This window comes from Trametes versicolor (assembly GCF_000271585.1).
Source record: "Trametes versicolor FP-101664 SS1 unplaced genomic scaffold TRAVEscaffold_6, whole genome shotgun sequence".
NCBI classification, from domain to species: Eukaryota; Fungi; Basidiomycota; class Agaricomycetes; order Polyporales; family Polyporaceae; genus Trametes; species Trametes versicolor.
The window spans coordinates 657,910-680,011 of record NW_007360326.1 but is presented as its reverse complement, the minus strand read 5'-3'; the positions used below and the strand labels follow the sequence as shown (position 1 = coordinate 680,011).

General features: G+C 59.6%; 6 protein-coding genes across 6 annotated transcripts; 3 read left to right on the top strand and 3 right to left on the bottom strand.

The window, feature by feature from the left end:
* Positions 1–1,037: 1,037 nt before the first annotated feature.
* Positions 1,038–2,777, bottom strand: TRAVEDRAFT_47480 (uncharacterized protein; the record flags this gene model as incomplete). The annotated part of the gene is made up of 9 exons (XM_008040135.1): positions 1,038–1,081; positions 1,148–1,275; positions 1,338–1,402; positions 1,470–1,980; positions 2,037–2,206; positions 2,263–2,310; positions 2,367–2,450; positions 2,517–2,581; positions 2,642–2,777. 9 exons carry the CDS (start codon positions 2,775–2,777, stop codon positions 1,038–1,040), a joined length of 1,251 nt encoding a protein of 416 aa, XP_008038326.1.
* A 1,497-nt stretch (positions 2,778–4,274) lies between these two features.
* TRAVEDRAFT_124273 (uncharacterized protein) lies at positions 4,275–4,839 on the top strand (the record flags this gene model as incomplete). Its single annotated transcript, XM_008040434.1, has 3 exons — positions 4,275–4,341; positions 4,383–4,623; positions 4,689–4,839. The coding sequence occupies 3 exons, from the start codon at positions 4,275–4,277 to the stop codon at positions 4,837–4,839; spliced, it is 459 nt and encodes a 152-aa protein (XP_008038625.1).
* A 2,270-nt stretch (positions 4,840–7,109) lies between these two features.
* TRAVEDRAFT_123204 (uncharacterized protein) lies at positions 7,110–7,544 on the bottom strand (the record flags this gene model as incomplete). The annotated part of the gene is made up of 3 exons (XM_008040433.1): positions 7,110–7,158; positions 7,213–7,351; positions 7,469–7,544. Coding segments are annotated over 3 exons (264 nt in total), but the record flags the coding sequence as incomplete, so codon positions are not given.
* Positions 7,545–10,310: 2,766 nt separating this feature from the next.
* Positions 10,311–13,714, top strand: TRAVEDRAFT_167792 (uncharacterized protein). The gene is made up of 3 exons (XM_008040432.1): positions 10,311–10,665; positions 11,106–11,732; positions 12,196–13,714. Exons 1-3 carry the CDS (start codon positions 10,335–10,337, stop codon positions 13,383–13,385), a joined length of 2,148 nt encoding a protein of 715 aa, XP_008038623.1. The 5' UTR covers positions 10,311–10,334; the 3' UTR covers positions 13,386–13,714.
* A 238-nt stretch (positions 13,715–13,952) lies between these two features.
* TRAVEDRAFT_58629 (Opi1-domain-containing protein) lies at positions 13,953–17,228 on the top strand. The gene is made up of 6 exons (XM_008040431.1): positions 13,953–14,092; positions 14,198–14,463; positions 14,540–14,647; positions 15,001–15,399; positions 15,461–16,077; positions 16,134–17,228. Exons 1-6 carry the CDS (start codon positions 13,999–14,001, stop codon positions 16,765–16,767), a joined length of 2,118 nt encoding a protein of 705 aa, XP_008038622.1. The 5' UTR covers positions 13,953–13,998; the 3' UTR covers positions 16,768–17,228.
* A 2,988-nt stretch (positions 17,229–20,216) lies between these two features.
* Positions 20,217–21,098, bottom strand: TRAVEDRAFT_124170 (HET-domain-containing protein; the record flags this gene model as incomplete). The annotated part of the gene is made up of 2 exons (XM_008040430.1): positions 20,217–20,837; positions 20,970–21,098. Coding segments are annotated over 2 exons (750 nt in total), but the record flags the coding sequence as incomplete, so codon positions are not given.
* Between the last annotated feature and the right edge of the window lie 1,004 nt (positions 21,099–22,102).

Below are 22,102 nucleotides of genomic sequence, written 5' to 3'. Positions count from 1 at the left end.
TTGCTGCCCTCCAATTGTACTTGGATCGAACTCCGCGTCATCGCCAGTGCCAGATTCATTGGGAGAAGAACTCGTGCACGATGCATGTTCTGCGCGTATCATTGGCATATCCTCTAGAAGGCGTAGTCGACTCCGACGTCAACCACAGCCTGTCACAAGATGAAAACATCTCCGAACACAGTCTTCCAAGTCAGCTCTCTTCCGGCGACCCAAGCCATGAGGCCGAGACACTGGCTCTCTCACCCCCATCCTCTGACGTGTGCCGCCGCTGCGAGAACGACGCCCTCCGGACGCAGGTGTCGACGATGCAAACTCAGATCGCCGATCTGATGTACAATGTCTAACAATGCTGGACAGTGAAATGTGGACGCAAATGCCGTTCAGTCGGCCAAGATTGCAAACATACTCGCTCGACTCGATGCTCCCTCCGCCCGGCAAGGTATGCATCTGGCATGTCAGATAGGCATTATTTATGCTTACCGAGTGCGCTTCCTTGCATCTTCAAGTGACGTTGGCGGGGTCGACATGTAGGTGCCTGGCTTTCTCGAAGGCTCGTAGGGAGGGATGTTGTGTGATACAGTAATCCTCACTGAACGATAGCCATCGCATAATCTCCCATAAGAAATTCCTTTGATCTTCTGTGCCTTTGGTGCTGGCTCGATGGGTGAGCCGAGGACAACAGGTGCATGCGGACAGGATTGGGTGAATGTTCTACGTTGCGGCGGTATCCCACCTGACCCGGGCCGGTACACGGTGCGCGGGCCAAAGACATTCTTTGCACACAAGTCTGGTTCTACTGGACAAACCCAAACGTCGAACCTGTATTAGCAGGGGGTAGAATCCAAGAGTTGAGGCCGACATCATGCATCGCTGATGCAATAGAGCGTGCATTGGGCACTGGAAATTGAATACATGGCTCTGAGCTTCATGCCTCTCATAAATCTGGTACCGACTTGACCAGCGGGCCTTGCAGTGGATGTGCTCTATCAACCGGATCGTACGTTGTTGGAATGGTCCCTTGGTTCTACTCTGACCACTTACTGGCGGAGGAAGTGAGTCATTCCCTGGAGGCTTAGCGGATCTGTGCACACCATGGCGGTCAGCGATCGCAGCTACGACGCATGAGAGCCCCAGGCCTCGCGCTCACCAATCGGGATGTTCGCCATGCGCGCGGCGCCCGCGATGTCGAGGCTGAACGTCTTGCGCGCCTTGCCCGGCCCGTCGAGCGTGAGGACGTCGACAGAGGCTGAAGTGGCCCCCATCACCAAGAGGAAGCTGTGTGAGGGCGCGCGATGAGCTGACATCCTGTATGCACATGAGGAGCACGGCGGACGCACTCTTTGCCGTCTATGGTCGCGACGTCGTTGTCGATCGTGCCCGCGTTCGCCCCGAGCGGGTATTGCTGAGCAGCCCAGAACGTCAAACACAGCCTTACTTAGACAGAGGCAAGTCCGAGCGGCAGCACGTACCTTAACAATGGACGCCTGCAGGTCGTCGTCCACGCGCACCTCGGTGATTATCCCCGTTCCCACGTCCGAGAGGAAGAACGAGCCCGTGCTCGGGCTGAAGCTCGACCAGCACGTCGCGCCCTGGCCCGCGATCGGCACCGCGGACGAGCGCGCAAAGTCGTCCAGGTTGAACACCGTGAACCCGACGCCCGGGTCCGTCGACACGAACGCGTTCTTCCCCGGGACGGGCGTGAGCGAGAACGTGAGACTTCCCCCAGGGACGGTCGCGATATGCGTGGCCGTGGGGGAGAGCGCGCCGCTGGCGGGCTGCACGTCCCAGACCGCGAGGAAGCCGACGGAGGCGGGCGGGACGCCCTTGACGGACGCGATGAGCTTGCTGCCGTCGTCGTTGAACGTGAGCTGGCTGGCCGTGCCCGGCGGCCCGGCTGGGGGCGTCGTCTGGTTCAGGCTGAGCGTGCGGAGCGAGTTCGGGATGGACACGAGGCCGAGCGTCTTGTCTACGGTGAAGCAGCTGCGGGCGGGTATGTTAACGTTGGGTACTGATAGCGGACGTTGGACGCGACGAACTTTACACTGGCGACGGCCCCGCCGTTGAGGACGCAGAGGCGAGTGCCGTTGCTGTTGAACGCGAAGGACATCGGGAACTCTCCTTCGGAAGACACGGGGTCGCCGATGGGCGTGATGTCGGTCGGCAGCTTTGGGTTGATAGAGAAGAGAGACACTGTATTCGAGCCGGCCTGCGTGTCAGAGGTCAGCGCTGGGCATGTACTCCTCATGCTATGGAGGCACCCACATTGACTGTCGCCAGCACCTGGCCTGCCGCGGACGCCTGAATACTTGACTAGAGCGGACGTTACTATGTGCTGTAACGGGTGTGTTCAAAACTGCTCAACGTACCTGGGAGAATAATCCGTCCGCGCCCGCAGGTGTGGCGATCCCGTGGAGTCCTCGCCCGCCAGCTGCAACGGCCTTCTCGAGGTTCTAGAACCCCATACAAAAGGTCAGCCGTGAACTCCTCGCCAGACCGAAGTTGCGAACGAAACTTACCAGCGAACCGTCTTTACCAAAGCTGGCGGCCATGACGACATTCTCGGTCGCTTCATTGGTGATAACTAGAAGATGAACGCGTTCAGTGTCAGATACAATCGTGCAGAGACTAGCGGGGAACGCACAGTAGATTGCGCCGGCCCCATCGAGACGACTCTCAGCCAATTGGACGATCCGCTCCAAAACCTGGAAGGGCCCAGCCGAGGCGGCAATAGACATAGCGAGCACCGCCGTGATAGCGGTGATTGGGGACTTCAGCATGATTGCAGGAAAGTGTGGAACGTCTTGGTAGAGCACTGGAGGTGGACCACGGCGTAGCTTAAAGCATCGTCAATTCCCGCTCTTTATACTCCCGTGTCCAAGTGCGTAGTAGTGGCCCTTCGAATTCGGACAGCGGACATTTTACCTGCCCCGTGAGATAACCGTTAGCCTTCGATCGCGAAGTCCGCGTAAATAGAACCGCTGTCTGATATTGTGAGTAAGATGGTCACTTCCGGGCACTCCATATGTGTTTCAGGTAAGCACCTCCGAGGAAGTCCGCACCGGTGTCCACATACCTGGGAAGCTACCTCAACCTTGCAGATACACGCGCGCAGTGTCAATGCCCCCGTCAACGCTCTCGGCACTCATGCACAACCGACACGGAGTCGGAATGGCAAGCCAGGCTCATCAACCTGGCGCAAAATTGCAATTGTATACATGAACACTGAATCTGCCACAACGAGAGATCAGTGCATATATACGCCAGGGAGAAATAAAACACGCGCTACTACCATTGTAAGGACAAGGGATGCAAGGATGAGCGTCGGACGCCCTCCAGGCTGACATTAGCTTTCGACGAACATCACGCCGAGTTGAGCCAAAGCAGCAGGCGTCGCATAGCCACCACCCATGTTCACACCGCGCTGGCGACGCCGCCGCGGGTAGGGAATGCGGTGTGTATGGGCTTGCTCAGCGACGCAGCAAGACCACTCAGCAGATGGGCTTTTTACAGCCCTTGTGGCCGGCACGCGCCTCGAGCTGACTCACCTGGTAATAGAGTCACCGACGTCGCCGACATGCCGTCGAGCGGTAACTTCGAGTGTGGGCGTGGGCTAATGTATCACCTATGTAGCCCATGGGAAGAGAAGATCATTTGGGCTGTGCGAGGGATGCATATATGAAGCCTGCAACGCCACGTGTCCGGACACTTTCAAGAGTAGCCATGGGTGCGACTCAGGGTTGGGTGCAGCTTCGGAGGGTGTAGTTGTGTAGTGCCCTCAAGGACGTCGTCCGTGCGCGTGAAGAGCCATCCTTTCCTGCGATACCCATCGTATCGTTTCCTCCTCCTGCCGGCCACCTTCAGTCTGCTCAGTGATCAGTGAACAGCAAGAACACATGAAAGAAAGGGGAGACCTGCCACCAACCTGCCACCTCGGACACCGAGTCGCAGAGAAGGAATGAGGAAAGACGAAGCGCTCGGCGGCCCGGGCCCGGAGCTCGTACAGCCACCTCCACGTGATCGCGTTGGGCATCGCGGCGATGGCGCGCGGGCCGCGTTTTCCTCTTCTTCCACCACAACGCGCCAGCCGGTGGTCCACACAGCCTCGGTGAACACCCCAGAACAAAATAGATATGCACGCTCAAGATCCTAAGCTGCCAAACGGGCTGCTCATCATCCTCCACCTCCACCTCCTTGATTTCCCGCTGCAAGACGTCACGGGCTACGATGAACGTCTCTTCGATGCCGCCCGCGGCATGCGAGAGCGAAACAAGGCCATGGAAGATATATCATACTTCCTCGTCGGGAAAGTAGAGCGCAGCAAAGAACGTGCCAAGTCGGCGAGTCAGTTTCTTATCCAGAGACTGGGCTAGAACTGACCTCAGATCAGATCCTGCCCACCTACCCATGTCTGCAGCCGTCAGACACGACCGCCTTCCGGATCGCCCTGGCGAAATACGTCGAGACAATACGGAACAGCATCGTTCATACCACCCATGCCGGTGAGAAGCCGGCGGAGCAGAAGGCGAAGCAGCCCGCTTCGCCAGCCCGAGATGAGATCCCCGCCTGGTGGTGGAGAGACGTCGTCGTCCGCAAATCCATCCTCGACGAGTGTTGCGGAGAACGGTAGGACGCCGCGCGCGCACCTCCCATGAGCCGGCCGTAGTGCTAAATCGTTCCTCCTGGGCCAGATTTGAGCGCCTGATCCTGGCGTTGTCTAGTCATGCGATCCTCAAGAACACGAACACGTCCCAGCCGCCGTCCACATTGCACCCTCTTCCCGCACAGGGCCATGCGGTAGGCTGCCAAATGAACACCCCCTCTTTCATCTCCGCCCTCTGACGCCTTCTTTCGGTACATGACAGATCCTGGGCACGCTCCCCAAGGCATACACGGCACGACTCGTAGCAGCCCAGAGCGAACGGCTCGAGTGGGAGCGATCGGCGGCACTCCTGCTCCAGAGGCAGGCCGACCTCACTGTGATTCGTGTGCGTGATCTCCCGCTGCGTTAGGGCCGTATACGCCCTGGTTGTGTCTGACTGCCTTTCCGGACAGGCCAGGCTAGCAGATCCGCGGCACGCTTCCTCCTCCAAGTATGATGCACTCGACACGGCGAGGCTTCTCGCACAGCGCGACTCGCGGCTACAGGACCTTATCCGCGGGACCTGGGTGGGCGATGAAGGCCGGAGAGCTCTTCGACTCGTCACGAATCTTGCTGGCCTCGTTGATCCTGCGACAAGCACTGCCAATGCTTCCGCATCTACTGCTGGCGAGAGCGGGGACTCGGATGAGCCGTCGACCCGGGCTGATCATCAGCCGCAGGTAAGTCGATCCTCCCTCTCTGGTGTCCTCTGCATGTTGCATCGTAGGCATCGTGCTGATGCACAGACACTTCACTCCCTACGCAGGCTTCTATTGCGGTCGAAACGTCTCCGCTGCCCATCGCTGCGGCGCGCCACCCGTCACATCTTCATGCACTCGGCGCACCGCTGTTCCCCGACAAGAAGGCACCTTCGTCCCTAGCCAACGAAGCAGAGGACGCTTCCGTGCACCCACACGCAATCGAAGAGCGGCTCGCAGCGGTGCAGGATGTCCATCGATCGCTCCAGGAGGCTCTGTTGGCGGCACAAGGCATCCACACGCAATTGCAGCGCCGTCTACAGAAAGCAAAGGAGCGCGAGGCCGCGTCGCGTGCGCCGAAAAACCGCGCGCTAGATCTCAACTCGAGTTTGTGGGCGCCGAGGGCGGGGGAGGGTGTTGTATTCAAGGTATGCACATGTGCCCGTGTATCTTCGCCTCGTGCGTCGGATCTCAACCTAGTCGATCCGCTTGGCAGTCGCCTGAGGACGCCGCTACTCTACTGCAACGGTTAGGGCTCGAATCTCCCCCATCGGAGACCGCAATCGAAGAGCGCATCGCGCACATCCGCACCGCCATCCTACCGCCATTTGTCGCCGAGCCCCTCCCCTCACCCGACCCGGAGCTCGAGGTCGTCCACCCGGTGTCCCGGCTTCCTCAGCCGTCCTCTCGCGTGCAGCAAACCAGCAGGCCATCAGGGCGGGACCAACCCATCCAAAGACACGCCTCCCAGCCCGGTAAATCGAAGCAGCGGGCACGTCTCCCGGATGCTCCGCCCCAAGCGAGCCTCGCGCACGGAGGGCACAGGGACGAGAAAGCACGGGCGGCGTCGCGCAGGCTTTCTCGCCGCGCCTCGGCTGCGCGGACACGGCGGTCGACGGTATTCGGGCGTGGCGAGGATGCAGAGCTCCTCCGGGTGCGTTCCTATCTGCCCTTCCATTCTTATATCGCATTATAACTGTGCGCATATATAAGATTGTCGCCTCCATTGAGGACCGTTCGGACTCGGAGGACGATGGCGCAGACGTAGAGCAAAACGTAGGGCTCGCTCGCACGCCAGCGCGTAAACAGCAACAACACATGGGTACGCGGGGCACGCTGCTCTCGAGCGTGAAGAAGGGCGGGCCGCGGCAGTCGTACGACATCGCCGTGCACGAACGTGCAGCGCACGTCCCGCGCCTGCCCAGCCTTCGCCTGAGCGGTGCACCTGAGCTCGATGAAGGCGAAGATGAAGGCGGTGAGGACCCAGGGGTCAGGCCGGATGAGATGGAAGAAGACGTGGAGGGCGAAGACGAAGAGGTGTACGAAGGGAACAGCATGACCCTTGCGGATATTTTGATGCACGCGGGGCAGCAGGGGAACACCTCTTTGCAGATACTTGGAGAAGAGCTAGAAGACGAAATGTCCGATTGGGAATAAAGCTTTGGTCCATACTTGACACAATTTCATGCAGTAGCACTCGCCAGACGGTACAGAAACCTTCGAGAGACATGTGGTACGCTGTCATTCAATCAATCCGCGTATGCGTCCACAACCGATGTTTGTGAAAGAACGAAGGTCGTCACAGCCACATCCTAAAATTTGTCATGTGGGCATGGCATAGCTCATGTATTTTGTGCGGTGTGGGGCCAGTCTGGCCGGTTCTCGTAGAGCAGTATACAGGGTGCAAGACATATACGGAGGGGCTGATGCGATGCGGGAGGGAGAGAAACCACCGGCTCGTATGGGGCAGGCAACCAGGCGTGTCAGTCCGCTCATGCCTCCGTCGTCGTCTTAGTGCGCTTGACGGCGCGCGTGTTCTCCCTGCGTACAGGCGACTTTAGGTAAAGTTTCTACGCAAAATTAAGCTGAACGCACCTGAAGCCGTTCTTGAACCGCCGGGAGACCTCCTTGAGGTAGCGCATGCGGCCGGTACCGGTGGTCTTTCTGCGCTTAGCCTTCTGGCCCCACTCGAACGACCGCAGCTTTGCGCTGGGGTAGCCGCACTGAGCGCACTCTGGAAGTAGTTTGTCAGGATTCGTATCTCTTCAGTTATCGTTCTATGTGGGATTTGTTGATGGCAGATTGCGCGAAAGGGTGTTTGGAGGGGAGTGCGAGAGGAAGAGATACGCACCCTTGTGCTGCTTGTGGAAGGCGCGGTTGCCACACCGCCTGCAGAGGGTGTGGGACTTGGTGTGCCGCTTACTGTAAATCGAAAGACGCCGTTTAGATCAGAGCGCATGAAGAGAGGATCAATGCGACGTACCCGAAGGAGGTGGTACCTATAAGTCGTTACAGAGCACGCAGGGATACCAAAATCAGTTCTATCGCCATTTGTATACGCTCCTGCAGTTACGAACCTTTCGTCTACGAAGCAAAGGGATCGTCAGCATTCAAACGGACGCAGGGGTGCAACGCCAGTGGGACACGCCAGAGGGACCCTCCCGCCAAAAGACCGTCATCCGACCGAGCTCCGTCCCATCCACCCCTTCAACTCCGCCAATCCGTCCCGTTGAAACGCAGATAGGCGTCCTCTCGTCGTGTATGTCCCTCTGGCGTGCAGAATACGGGCATGGACTCACCATGGTGTCTTGAAACTTGAGGGGGGCCGGTCGGGTGTCTTGTGCAAACTCGCCTGTATGGACGAGCAGCCACCCTGATTTGGCATCCACGTGGCATAGACGCCGGCCGCGGGCAGGACGCGGGCGCTTCAATCTCAAGATCGCTCTTTGCACTCTTCCTTCGATCCGGCTGCCATCGTCTCTTCCGCCTCGGATTACACTGCTAGCTGTGTTTGATGAAGCGTACGGCCAATTACCTCTGGGGAACGTTGATTATGAGCTCTTTGAGCCGCTACACATGCGCTCCTGGGAGCATTGATCGAGTGCTAGTACTACCGCTCAAACTCTACTCTCCATGATACTGAAGTCACTTCGTGGATGGGGGATTACTCCTTGTAGGACCCATTGCGTAGAAACTTGATCCCAAGCGGAACTCGACGCCATTTATTGGAAATATCGACGATGTAATGGTATTGCTTCAGAGTCCAGTCGCTGTATTCGTTTCTCCGTTACCTCGGGCGTCGGGAACACACGTTTGGGAAGATCTTGACGCTACCCGTTGGCTGGCTCACCTGTCTATTCCATCTGGTCACATCGTTCCACCATCCTCACCGTCGATGATGGTGGATAGACGGGCGGCATTTGGACAACCGAGCGCGCCTCGAGGCAGCAGACTGTAGCTCCTCAGAGCTCCTTCCGGTCGTGTTATCATTATATGCGGAACTTGGCAAAGCATGCCTGACAACGTGCGCCCTCGTCGAATTTTCGCTGCTGGTTGGCGCTGTTACCGGTTTATAATCCACAGGTTGCTCGTTCGAGCCTGTCCTAGACTCCTAGCCTCCCCCAGGCGCACGGCCGGGCGCGCCGAGGTGTATGTGTACCATCGTGGGGCGTCGGGGACCCTGAAAAATGTCGGTCTAAATGCAGAGGTGAGCCCATTCCCATAGTGTTCTGAATCTTTATCCTGCGGCTGGATATCTACGTTTGCGGGAGGGACGTTGCTCCGCGTAGACTCGTCGTGCCCTGCATCACTTGTGCATGCGGTAGCCTCGGTGGCGGCGCCACGCCTCTATGGTTATTGACCTGAGCTCCTGGCCTAGGAACGCGCTTCTCCCTGTCCGCATGCACGTCAAAATAAGTCAAGACTAGAGCAGAGGACGCTCTTCTCGTTTGAGGCGTGATGGCCGTCCTACGTCTAACTTACGAACTAAGGCACTTGTGTGCGGGTGACCACCTCACCTGTCCAGTTCGAAGATCACGAGTGTTTGTAGAATGCAGATCTCTCACTCTGTTCCTGCTGCGAAGTTGCCATGCTTAGTTTGTTTCGCTCGCCGCGCAGCAGACTGCAGGGGTTTTGTGCACACGGTGGCCGGTGTGTTTCACAGAGCTGGGAGATTCACGCGGCGCCTGGACCTCGGATAAGCGGTTATCTAGACAGCGGGATAGGACCGATTACCCAACGCGTCGCCGTAAGCCCCGAGAGATCCTCAACAGGCGCGCAAAATGGTTCCACGGCCAGGGGCCTAGGCACACCTCATTGGACGATCGCGCGGCCTTCGTCATGATGCGGGGAAATTGTGCAGATTCGCAATCGCCGTGTAGCGACCGCGGAACAACGGGGGACGCGTGTCGCGCGCTGCGTCCAAAACTGTTTTGTGCAGAGGCCGCGAATGAAAGAGCTGCCAAACGTTCTTTCTGGGCTGTCCCATGCGGGTCTATTCACGGCTGTTCTATATCCAGATCCCGAGGCCGGGAAGGGGCGGATGTACCATGGCCGAGAGGACTCGGGAGAGCTGTGGCAGCGGTGCATATCCGGAAGAGTGGACAGATAAGATCTGTCTTGCCACCCCCCGAAACAAGCGATCATCTCTCCGCTCCGGAGCATACCAGCTGCCAATGAAGGCCATCTCCGCACCGTCGATGAACACCGTCCGAAACCACCACAGAGCGCACACTCTTGCGCTCGACGTCGGCCCAGGGGGTGCGTGCTATCGGTGTGCCAGGCAGCCAGCAGGATGCTCGGCAACAAGGCACAGTGGGAGTTCACACTTAGCGGAAGCGCCGAGGGGCGGATAAGATAAAGATACACACAAGCAATCTTGGTGATAGACGCCGGGGTACACTGCCCCCTAATGCGCGGGCTGCGATTGGCTGGGCTCGGGATAGATGGATGTGCGTTATCAGCCTTTTTATCAAGAGACGGTTCCGTCCTCCTAACTTTTTGCCTCTTTACTGTCATCACTCCTCCCCGGCCGTACACCCGTCCAGCACACCTCCGTCGTCGTCTGCCCCGTCCTCGCCGTCGCTGCCCCAGCGAACTCGCTGTTTCTCTAGTCCTGGCGCCATAGCTGAATACGCATCGCTAATCCTCCCCCGCAACCTTACTCTCGCGTAATCTCATCTCGTATAATGGCCCCGGTCGTGCTGGAGTCCCCCGTCATGAACATGCACAATCCCGCCCTCTCGCCCATGTCGAGGTTACAGTTCAACGGTCACATTCACACACCGCCTGCGTCCGATCACTCTAGGAATGACGACGCTTCTCCTCTCGCCTCTACTGCCCCTCTTCCGCCCATCCAAGGCCGGAACCCAAATTCTCCCTTCCCCTTGGACCCAGCGCTGAGGGAGCGCAACGGAGAGAACGTCGACCCCACCGGTAACCAGAGCAGTCCATCCGCTAATTCGGAGCTGGCATGTACCAACTGTGGCACCGTTACCACCCCTCAGTGGCGGCGCGGCGACGACGGCAAGTCCATCTGTAATGCATGTGGTGAGTACCATCTTCTGTGACGTGCTTGTGTTCCGCGGAGAGTTGGCGCTTTGGTTTCATCTTGGCCATGGGCCAGGAGATCGGGCGGACTCACCTCACGGGCCACGTGTCCTAGGCGTTCGCCTCGTAGCCTCGGGGGCAATCATATCGATTCCTCGCCGCATCTATGCGTCGAGCGCATGTAGTGGGTTAGGCATGCGGATATCGCTCGTCCGTCGCGCATCGCCATGTTTCGTGCCCTATCACGAAGCGCATTGCGCTAGGGGCGCCGCTGGGATCACCTTTGGCGGCTGGGATCCCTTGCTCAACCGTCTGCTCCGTCTGGATTATCTCTCCAGCGATGTACCTGCACTTTGACTCATGTTCCGCTGCCTGCAACGATAATACCGTCGTCCGCGTTTCAAACACCCCCGCTAACTTATCGCCCGCCTCCTCTTCAGGCCTCTACTATAGGACAAAGCACGTCCCTCGTCCACTATCCCTCGGCCGTACTTCGACCGCACAGTCAGCCACACATCCGAACGCAAAGCCTTCGGTCCCTCCTAGTCCCTTCCAATCGCCGGCACCCGCTCAAGGCGCGCTACAGGATCCCAACCGCCGCAATACAGCATCTCCTCCCTCGATGCCCACTCCTGCAGCCTCTCCCTCGCTTCAGCAAGCCAGAGCCCAGCCTAGCGATGGTCATGCGCCCAAAGCGCCCGCCCAGAAGCACCATAGTGGTACATGTCCGGGAGACGGCCGCTGCGATGGCACTGGAGGCACGTCAGCTTGCAACGGCTGTCCCACTTATAACAACGCCATTCAAGCAGGACTGGCGGACACCGCGAACGGGCAGACACCGCAGAAGGTCGATCCGGCCCCGTCCACTGCACCCGCTCCAGCAAACGAGCCGTCGACCGAGACATCTGGCCCGGACTCCTCCCCCGTCATCAGCTCTCAGACCCCAGGCGGCAGTCGGTCCAGGGTACGCAGTGCGGTGGGTGCGCTCAGCTGCGCTAACTGTGGCACGAGCACTACACCCCTCTGGCGGAGAGATGACGTTGGCAACAACATTTGCAATGCATGTGGTACGTCTTTACTCCCTTCTCGCTCCGGACTGCTGGGATTCGTGCACCACGGGGGAGATTTGGACCAGGTCCTCGCTGGATTCTCGGTGCCTATACACGGGCGCTTGGGCTCACGGCGGGTGACAGAAGGGGCGCTTGCCGCTTATCTTGGTTTGATATCTTATCAGATAGTGTGGGGGCACTTGATCTCTCATTGGCCCGACCCCTCCGGCTATGCGTTAGTCGTGAGTGTCCGCGACAACGCAAGTGATCGCGAGCGCGCCGAAAGAGCGGCGGCGCATGACGGGACGAGCCCCTGTCTGAGCGAGGGACATTGCGCCGGATTCGGGCGAACTCCGCGCCCGTCATCGACCCTGGTCATCCCCCGTGCTCTTCGAATTTTCGTCTGCCCGCCCGTCTTGACAGCTCTGTCTCACCGCATCGTCTTTTTTCTCCCCTCCCTCTCTGTGCGCTGGGCGAACAGGTCTCTATTTCAAGCTCCACGGAACGCACCGTCCGAACTCGATGAAGAAGACCGTCATCAAGCGCAGGAAGCGCGTCCCCGCAGCGCCCGGGTCTCCCAGCCAGCATGACCGCATGACGGACCAGGCGGCCGCAGAGGTCCTGGCTAGCGTAGGACGCGCCGTTCCCTCCGGCTCAGCTGGCGCCCCAGAGGAGAGCGAGGAGGAGCGTCCGAAGAAGCGTACGCGCCGCCCGCGGGTATCGAAGGCTCGTGAACGGGACGCAGAGGGGATGGACGTTGACGAGGATGAAGAGGAGGAGGGAAAGCCACGGAAGACGCGTCGCACCACGGGTGGACGCGCTCGCGGATCCCGGGAAAGCAGCAACGTCACGCAGGCGGGCCAGTGGGGTGAGCAGATGATGCAAGGCATGGGCGACCCGCAAATGCTCGAGCATCGACCTGGCAGCGCTGGCCAGCAGGACCATGGCTATGGTGCTGGCGCCCCTCGCGGCAACCCGTTCCCCCCGGCGCACGCCAACCAGGCGCTCCCAGGGCTCATCGCCGCGCTCGGCCCCGACGTCGTTACGAGCCTCATGAACTCGCAGTACGCCGGTGTTCCCCCTCCCCCGCCCAGCTACATGCGCTCCGGATCCGCCGGCGGTAACGTCGGTCCTGGCGGCGTGCCGAGCAGGACGCACTCGCCTCTCGCTGGCCACCAGATGAATGCGCCCCCCGGTGCGCACTACCTCCCCCCGCCATTACACGTCCCCACGGCCTTCCCCGGGCCAGTGGGCCCTTCGTTCTACCACAGCGGCGGTTCGCAGGCGATGCTGCCCCCGCCGCAGATTATGGACGGCCTGCCGCACGTCCCGAGCGCGGCCGAGCTCGACCACCACTACCGGGAGCTAGCGGAGGAGCGGAAGCGGTTAGAGGAGATGCTGCAGCGGACGGACAGGATGATGGCGGGCGTGAAGCGCGGGCTTGACGAGATGCGTGGTGCGTCCAGCAGCAGCCAGCAGGCTCCGTCCCAGGAGCCATCAAAGCAGCAACAACCGTCGCCGCAATCGTCGCAGTCCCAGCAACAGCAGGGTGAAGGTGCAGCTGCCGCCCCCGCAGTCCCGTTGGCGAGGCAGGAGAAGGGCAGCAGAGAAGGTGCGCCGGTGTGGCACGTCGCTCCGCCGCCCGCGTCGCAGGCGGGCGGACGTGATTGAGCGTGGCGGCGAGGATTGAGCGCGCTGGTGCGATATGTTATGGACATGTGCAAAATGCCCGTTCCCCCTCCCCTCCCCTCCCCTCCTCACTCCGTTCCTCTGGGTTTTCGGTTTCGGTCGTGTCTAGCAGCGCTGCGCCTGTGCTCTTCTCGCTCCTCCTGCTTTCCTTGCTCCCTGCTCCCTGCTCGTGGTTGTCGGACTGTGTTATTGTGCGCCGGATATTGTATAGGCGGCTGCTGTATGCCCGCCGCCGTCGCCCTTCTATTATGCGTGTATGTATATAGCTGTGATGGTAGTGTAGAGCGCTTTATTCGTATATCCCGTGTCCCTCCAGACCACCTCGAACGACGTCGAGACCCGAGCGGTGTGTGCGGGCGCAAGATGCGGGGAGAGCGTGGGAGAGGCGATAAGATTGAATGGGGGAGGGGAGGGGCACGTGAAAGTGATCGCGCGGCGAAATGCATGTGCTTTTGTGGACTGTCTGAGCGAGTTTGAGTGTGCGCGCTGAGATCCATCGGTGCGCATCCCCAACACATCTTCGTCCCTCTCCGCACGCCCCTCCGACCCCGCCATCCCCTCTCTGCCCCCTCCCATCGCCCCCAGCTGCCCAGCCATGGCCCTCGCCGACCAGGACGAGTCGGTGCGCATCGCAGTGCGCGCCCTCGGTGACATGCGAAATAGCGCGCACGCCTCTTCGCCCTCCACTTGTGCGTCCAGCGATTTTATGCATCGCGTACAGCCCCCCTGACGATTCCACACCCGCCACTATTTGACCTGGTCTGGTGCGCCTCGATGGGCATTCTATGTTACAGCATTCCAACCGACACCCGCGCTGTCTATTACCTCCGGCACATCGTCCCCATCGCTCCCGTCCCCGTCCCTGATGGGGCAGGATCTGCGCGCGGAGGCGTCGAGCACGGAGGAGGACGAGGGCGGGCAGCCGCGCGCGCAGGGCGCCGGGGCGCTCGCGGAGGGCAGCGACGAGTGGAAGTCGCTCTCGCGCGTGTCGAACATCCCGCTCGTGAACAGCGCGCTGCGCGCGTACGAGCAGAGCAAGGCGAGCTCGCGCGTCATGAAGGTGCGTCCCCCCCTGGCCCCTCCGCCACCCCTCGCCACCGACTGACGCATCCCTGGGCTCTGGGCATCTCATCTAGTACGGCGCGGAGATGATGGAGTCCTCCGTGAAGTCCATCTCGCGGCCGGTGATCGACCGCCTGCCTGTGGGGCAGCTGGACGACTTTGCGTGCAGGCAGCTGGACAGGGTGAGTGCTCAGCAGCGTCTTCGCCGTGTATTTGTTGGGGCGCAGGGGGGTCATCTGGCGCACTGCGCGTGCCTCGCGGTCCGCGCGAGGGCAGGGCTGCTTCCCGTCCACGGCGGACACCCTAGGACGCCGGCGACTATGCTCTTGCACCTAAATGTCAGATAGGGCTCGGGGGAGCGCGCAGTGACGTCCCGGCGTGCCCCCCGCATGACCGCCCTCGCGGCCAAATATACGCCTCCTGAGTGGCTGCGGGGAAGCGCCTATGGCGGCGGTTCCTTCTGCAACGCAGTTCCGCTCAGCGAAGGAAGTCGTGAATGCACAGAACTGTTCGCTGATGCTTCGACTCTGTACAGCTTGGCAACTATGCGCGGCGGGCATCCAGTAGCAGTCGTTCCCGGAACGATTCCCCAGATCCGCGGAGGCCATGGGAAGAGACAAGGGATCGGGACGTGTCCATGACCCGCGGCGACAGCGACCGGGCCCAGCGACCACGAGAAGAGGATGGGATGCGCGACGCCGACAGTAAGGGGCTCAGCAGGACGCCCACCCCACATTCGTCTACCAGTTCCCAGCCCGAGAAGCCCGTCCTTCCCCCAGCTTCGACTTTGACACAACATGCAGACGCACAGGAGAGCCAGCAGGTGGCGCAACGGAGCCGATGGCAGGCCATGATGCTGGAAGCGGGCGGCCTGAGCGCCGCCATCAGCGAGGAGAGCATGCGACGGCTTAAATACTGTTTGCAATGGCTCCAGGTGCGCTCATCCTTAAAATTTTTATCCACAAGCATCCGTGCTCATCCGCACTCCGTTCCAGTACGCCACCGCGCAAATCGACGCGCAGATCCTCGTCCTTCGCAACTTCATCACTTCGCTGCAGCAACACGGCGGCTCGCCACACGTCTCCGCGCAACATCTACGAACACTACAGGCTGCGAAGCGGGATGTTGTGGACACGATCCGCCAGGTCGTCGAAGTCGTCAGTCGCTACGCGGGCGGGGCGCTCCCCGAACCCGCGCGTTCGCGCGTCCGCACATTCATTCTGTGCCTCCCGCGGCGGTGGGCGACGGCGTCCGGTGGTGAGGGTCCTGCGCTGGGTGCTGGGCCGGTGCACGAAGTCCGTGGGGAGAGCTCGGGGGCCGCAACCACTACTGGCAGGGGGCGGCATCGCGCCACGGCCCCATACAGTTATGGGCCTGGAGAGGCGGGCCCGTCCCCGCGCTCACGTCCGGCTTCGCGCGCGACGTCCCCCGTGCGGGGTGCTGTCCGGGGCCATGGACGCCAGACCAGCGGGAGTGCGGCCGCCGGGGCTGTGCCGACTGCAGATTCTGCGACACAAGCGGCTCAGAAGATCTTAACGTTGGCTACGGAAAGCCTGGATATGCTCCGGAGCGTGACGAGCGTGTTCAAGGATAGCTTGGACCGAGCAGACATGTCAGTACCTCATTCCTTACCGTGTTTGGTGCAAACTGCTGACGTTCTGTCTCTAGCTGGGTCGAGCGGCTGCGCGTCGTCGGCCTGCAGCGCCAGCAAAATCCGAACGCGGAAATTGACCCCGAGAACGACCCGATGCTCGACTTCCGGGACGCGCACCTCCCGCCCCTGCGCTCGCACACGCACTCACCGTCCACGCCGCTCTCCCCCTTCATGCCTGGTGCCTCGCTCGCTCCCGGTACCGCGCCGAGCTCGGGCTACACGACTCCGTACTACACACACCTTCCGCGCTCCTCGTCGACGGGCTCCGTGTCGAGTCTCAATCTGAACGTCCCCGCATTCCCCGGTCCGCTAAGCATGGGCCCGTACGACGCGCCGTCCCCCAGCATGAGCTTCGACAAGCTGTCGCTGTCGTCCGCGCACTCCGCCGCGGGCTCGCGCTTCACGACGCCGAAGAGCGTGCTGCTCGGGTTGCCGCCGGAGGGCGAGCCTGGCGGAGGCGGGGGAGGGACGCGTGGCGAGAAGCGGCGGAGCGTTGCCGACGAGAGCGATGCGGCGGTCCTTGCTGCAACCGCGCTGGCGGGTATGGCGGGGTCGGCGGGTGTGGGTGGAGGTAGCGGTGCGGCGGGGCTGCCGCTAAAACGCGTGAAGCAGGAGGAGCGGGAGGTTAAGATGGACGTCGACGGATAATGACTAGAGAGGCCGCGCGCGCATCGGGGGGTCCACGACGAGTCCTATGAACGGGATATATACGATGACGCGCCGGCTTCTTCTTCCTCGGGCTTTCTACACCTCCGATGGTCCGGCTGCGTATCCGGGACGCGTGCGTCATGCGTTATGACTTGTATGTGCCCGCGCGACGCGGTCCTCTGCGAGCACCTTGCAAGCAGACGTCAGCGGCTCTTCTCTTTCCCTAGCGGTTCTCTCTCCTTCGCTGCACTCACATACTCTCTGGCGGGGACACACACGCACCCTGGACGATCTCGATCTTTGTTTTTCCCGACAATCCATTCGTCCGACGTCCAGTGACCACTCGCGGCGGAATACGCTCATCATCATATGGCCATCAGTCATAGGGCTGGTGGCCCTCCTCCCTCCTCCCCTTTCCAATTGATTCTTCCCCCAGCGTCTTCCGCTCCACCTACTCATCCCCTCGGCTCTCGGTATCCATGGAAATTTATGACTGTCCTTGTGATGTCTCTGTCCTAGCTCGCGCATCTCCGGCGGCTTTTTTCTACTACATCCGATTTGGAATCTGCGGACATTGGCGATCTACGGCCCCGATGCGCTGGGTCTGTGTAATTTAGCTAGTACACCTGTTGAGATAGATCCACTTCATAGTACTGTACGTCTCTGGTCTTTGCTGCAGCAACATCTTGGCTGCGTCTGAGTTGCCGTGTACACGCGTCCGCTCGCATCATAACGCGTCCATCGATGAGTATCTTGACCGAACACCTGTGAAGCGGCCATGGTCCGCCTTCACCGTCTAGGACCGCCACGTTACAGACGTGCGGGATGTTAAGCACTATGAGTATGTAACTAGTAAGTCCTACCATGTACTGCTTGCGTGTCCTAAAATAAATCTATACTGTTACAACTGCGGAGAAAACATGAGAGCGCGATAGCAGACTCGGAGGCTGTATAACTGTAGTGGCACGGAAACGCAGCGAAGAATAGCAAACACGACATAACAGCACAGGTAAGTAACTTGAAGCATAGCAAAGAAACCGTTCGGGAGCTGCAGAGTCCAACCTACCCTTCACGCCCACAAGGTTCCAAGGCTCAACAACCACGTCGCGACCGTGAACGACTGGAAAGAGTACGTGGTTTGCCTTCCTCCCTCCTTGTCGAAGCACGCGATGATAGTAATATTATCTGCAGTGGCCATCGTGTAGCTGCGATTACTGAATTACACACCATCCCTTCCCACGAGCCTCTGAAAAGGCGAGACGACGTGAGGACGGTTCCTCCCCGTATGTTCTATGTGCGTACCTTGAGATGTTGAGGGCTCGGCGTTGAGCCGAGCGAGTATGTCCTCCATCTGCGACAAGATCTTGGCATTATCGGATTTTAGATCACCGATCTGAGCTTTCAAGGTCGACACTTCTTCCCGCAGAGCGTCGCGCTCGCTGAGGCCAACATCAGAACGCTCGCCTCCCTCGTGGGTATTGTTGGGACCCGGGTCGCCCGAGACAGGTTCTTGGTCCTGCCATTCCGACACAGCCGAGCGAAGAGAGGTGGGAGGCGACAACCTGTTTTCCATCTCCGCGGCGGGCCCCTCGCTCGACGCCCTCAGAGGACGCGCATCGCCGGGGGATGGCGCGAGCTGGATCGGGGTTCCCGGGGCCTCGGCAGTTCCGTCATCGTGCGCCTCGGTGCGCTCAGAATCGTGCTGGTCGGGTGTGGTGCGTCGCTGCAGATTTACCAATTCGGATTTTTCAAGGACGAACTATCAATGCGACATACTTACCGACGATTCAACGTTTTCCGGTTCGGCAGGTTCATTCAAATCTGAAAGCGGCGCTTGAGACGCCGCGCCGCTCAGTGGTACCGATTCCCCCGGCTGCTTTGACGTAGCAACGGAGACGGTCTGTGCAATTCATATCTTGTCAGCTGATTGGACGAGCGACAGTCCAGTACAAGCTTTGCGGACTTACAGGTCCTGGGTCGGTCACTTTCAGCACCTCGGCGTCCTGGCTAGTACAATCATTGTCGGAAGAGGGTTGGTTCGGAGTAGTGGGCTCGCAGATGTCGCCTGCAGCTTGTGACGGCGGAGGATCGCCTGGCAAGGTCCTGTCCGCGATGCGCCGAGTGTGGCGGTACTTCTCCGAGAGTTGAATGGACAGGTAGATCAGGTGCTTGGGGTCGTCCCCGGACGTGGCTACGTATCCCAAGGCGTTGCTAAATGCCAATGATACGCGCAAAAAACGAACAGTGCAAGCCTCCTTCTCCCAATCGGGGTCGGCATAGATCGTAAACCCAGCGTCTGCGATGACGCGATTCCCGGAATATCTGTTGATCGCAATCTCGGGGCTGAAATCTTTGTTACCGTCGACACAGGGAGCTCGCGTCATGACATAGGAAGGGTTGTTGACTTCTTCCGGGCTGGGGATAGTAGGTGGAGAGGTTGGACAGGGGAAGTCGCCGGCTGGGACACCAATGGAGTTCACGATGCAGAACTGGGCAGTCATGCGCCTTATGCCGATAATGCCTTCCATAGGGACATTAATTAAAGTCAAGGTGAGCTGGATGGTCTGTGGGCATTCTTTTGTGCGAGAAGGAATGTTTCCGCCATTGAAAGCAAGAGAAGTTTCCACACTGAACGACTTTCCTCTGGCAGTCTCCACGGGTGGAGCCAAAGAGGTCTCGGCAACGAAGCCAAGGATGCCTAGGGCTTCGATGTCGCGGGGAGGGATGCGAATAATGGCAAGTGGCTCCTTTCGATCACCTGCAAAGAAAAGCTCGGTTTCTTTGAACCTCGGATATGTGTTCCCGATCGCCAGCTTCGTGGAAGCAGGTTTCGAGTGGTGCCGAAGGAGGGAGACGTCGATTATCGTCGGAGTGACGTGTTCTAGAATTTCGGCCAACGCCACCTTCGGCAGACGAACAGTGTGGAATGGATAATGCACCTCATCGGAGAGCATCTGCCAGATCCCGTGAGGGCTCTTGTTGCATTGGATGTGCGTCCCGATGAACATTCCGCGTCCACTTCCGCCTGCTTCATCGCGAGGCTGACGCAAAGGGAGGGCGATGAGCGACCCGCTCTCGTCTTCGCATTGTAGGAGGGCGAGTGTGTCGGCTTTCATGCGGAGACAGTCTGAACAGGAGCCTAGAAGGTACTCCCAATGCACGGATAGCGATGCGAGGTTGAGAGACAGAAGCTGCACACGGACACCATGCGGGGTGAAAACGCAATGCAATGACGGGACCTCCTTCAAGCGTAGGCGCAATGCGAGAGCAGACGGTGCGATTGGAGTGATATGAGCACCTTCCTGAAAGACCGTGAGATCGCTAGCGAGCAGACTTGGATTATCAAAAAAGTAGAGACAGATGGAATCAGAGGAGTTTTGGGGGCGAATCTGGACATGGATATCGTGCTGAGACACCGTGACCTGCACGGGGACATGACCAGTGCTGCCCCATGCGAAGATGCTTTGATCGGGGATGGTCCTGACGATCTCCTCCTGGAGACGGAGAAACGCGTTGTCGCCCTCGCCATAGATAGGAGACATGTGGATGCCGAAGATGCCCATGAGAGAGTACGCCCGGTCCTCGATGCGCGTTGTCTCTCGCAACGAAGCCCATGACAACCTCCGCGCGACGCTAGCGGAGTACACAGTGGCCTGGCCTGTGAGAATCTTGAAGTCGATCCCAGTGATCTCCTCCAGCGTCACGGCGAGCCCCATCTTCGTGCCTAGCAAGCGCCACGTCTTCGTGAGGAACTCGACGGCCTCCGGTGCGATGAGCTCCTGCAGGGTCCAACCGCGCGTGTGCCATCTACTCCGCCTGAAGCGCGAGTCTTGGTCTCCGGGATCATCGTCGTCGGAAACATCCTCGAGGTAGACATAGCACACTTGTGAGAGCCGATAGAGCTCGTACATCGAGTTGATCGCCTCGGAGAGCTCGGCGCTGCTCGATTTGTCGATGCAGCATGCATCGTTCCATACGAGCCGGATACCGGCCTCGCGCGCGACCTTGCAGACGCCCTTGATCTTGTCTGAGATCTTTGGATGAGAGAGAATACACGAGGGCGGAGACCTCTCGTGCGCAGACGTTCTGGAGACACGAAGAATAGGCGATGGTGTCAGGGTTTCATGGACCCTCAACTCGATTAGGATAGCAACTTACTGTTTCCGAAGGCCATCGGCGACCTCAGCTTGCAGTGCGCAGACGGCGTCGTAGGACTGCTCGCCGCCCCCCTTCTCGGATCGCCAGGTATGCGACAGAATGGCATAAACGATCCCTTCCAGACGATTGTGCCACTCGAATTCGCCCGTCGAGGTGTTCAAGAAGCGTGGCATTCTATCAATATCACAAGTCAGTGGCATATACCACACGTAAAGCAATTCACACACGCACCTTGTCCCTTTGTAGCACTCGGGGAGACACGACTTACGCCGTCAGACAGGGGGGGTGGTCGATGTGGGAGGGGGGAAGGGGCTGACAGCGTGCCCAATACGCATACGTTGCTTTTCGAAACCGAGCGCAAGGGTATTTATGTATACGCCTCAGGTAGCCCATGCGCATGGCAATCTGAGACTGGGCGCCTTCATGTGTATAAGGTTGTGTCGGACGCTTTGGAGCCGCCTCCGCCTCGAGGGTGAGGCACAGCTCAGAAGTCCCTCCTTCCTGTGCACCTTGAAAGGCGAGAAAAGTCGAAACCAGCGGTGTCCCTTCGTGCGTGCCGACTACTCGAGGTCTGAACGTGTCGTTGTTCGTACCTAAAATCTGGGGGCTGAAATGAACTATTTCTGCTTGAGAATTGGTTCCGTCGACTCTCAGTGGCGTACACAATATAGCACGAGCCCTGGAAACGAGATTGACAGAACGGAACTGTGACGTACAGATGAACAACGCCTCTGATGATGTTGCCTCAATGGAGGTACATGACGCTAAGGGCAGACGCGGCAAGCCAGCCAGATTTCCCTAGTTGGAATCACTTGAAGACAGGTGGACTGGCAGCTGACACGACAGCAAGCGGGGAAGTTAGTCCAATGGGGGAGAGAACTCGAAAGAGTCGGGGAGCTCCCGTTCAGAAACATCACGGGCTGCGGGACATCTTGCAGTATAGCGGTGATGTGAGGCGAGTGCGAGATAGGATGTTTTCGCGCAGAGCGTTGTGGGAACAAGGGGGGACCAGGGCTTGCCTCCGCTGGTGCTGAGTCCGAATTTCGAAGCGCGGGGGTCAGGCGACGGAAAGCCGTTTGGCACCGTCGACGGGAACGGCAAGGGAAGGTCGCATAGCGGGGGTGCGTGCAGATATATAGCGACTAGGCGCGTAGACGACTTCCATGTAGGTCGAGCT

What these genes read in the sequence shown, in the direction of transcription:
- TRAVEDRAFT_167792 (XM_008040432.1), top strand. Translation starts at nt 10,335, where the DNA reads ATGAACATGCACAATCCCGCCCTCTCGCCCATGTCGAGGTTACAGTTC. An exon ending in GTCCATCTGTAATGCATGTG is followed by an intron (nt 10,666 to 11,105) that starts GTGAGTACCATC and finishes CCTCCTCTTCAG; the next exon opens with GCCTCTACTATAGGACAAAG. An exon ending in CAACATTTGCAATGCATGTG is followed by an intron (nt 11,733 to 12,195) that starts GTACGTCTTTAC and finishes CTGGGCGAACAG; the next exon opens with GTCTCTATTTCAAGCTCCAC.
- TRAVEDRAFT_58629 (XM_008040431.1), top strand. Translation starts at nt 13,999, where the DNA reads ATGGCCCTCGCCGACCAGGACGAGTCGGTGCGCATCGCAGTGCGCGCC. An exon ending in CGCCTCTTCGCCCTCCACTT is followed by an intron (nt 14,093 to 14,197) that starts GTGCGTCCAGCG and finishes TCTATGTTACAG; the next exon opens with CATTCCAACCGACACCCGCG. An exon ending in CGAGCTCGCGCGTCATGAAG is followed by an intron (nt 14,464 to 14,539) that starts GTGCGTCCCCCC and finishes CATCTCATCTAG; the next exon opens with TACGGCGCGGAGATGATGGA.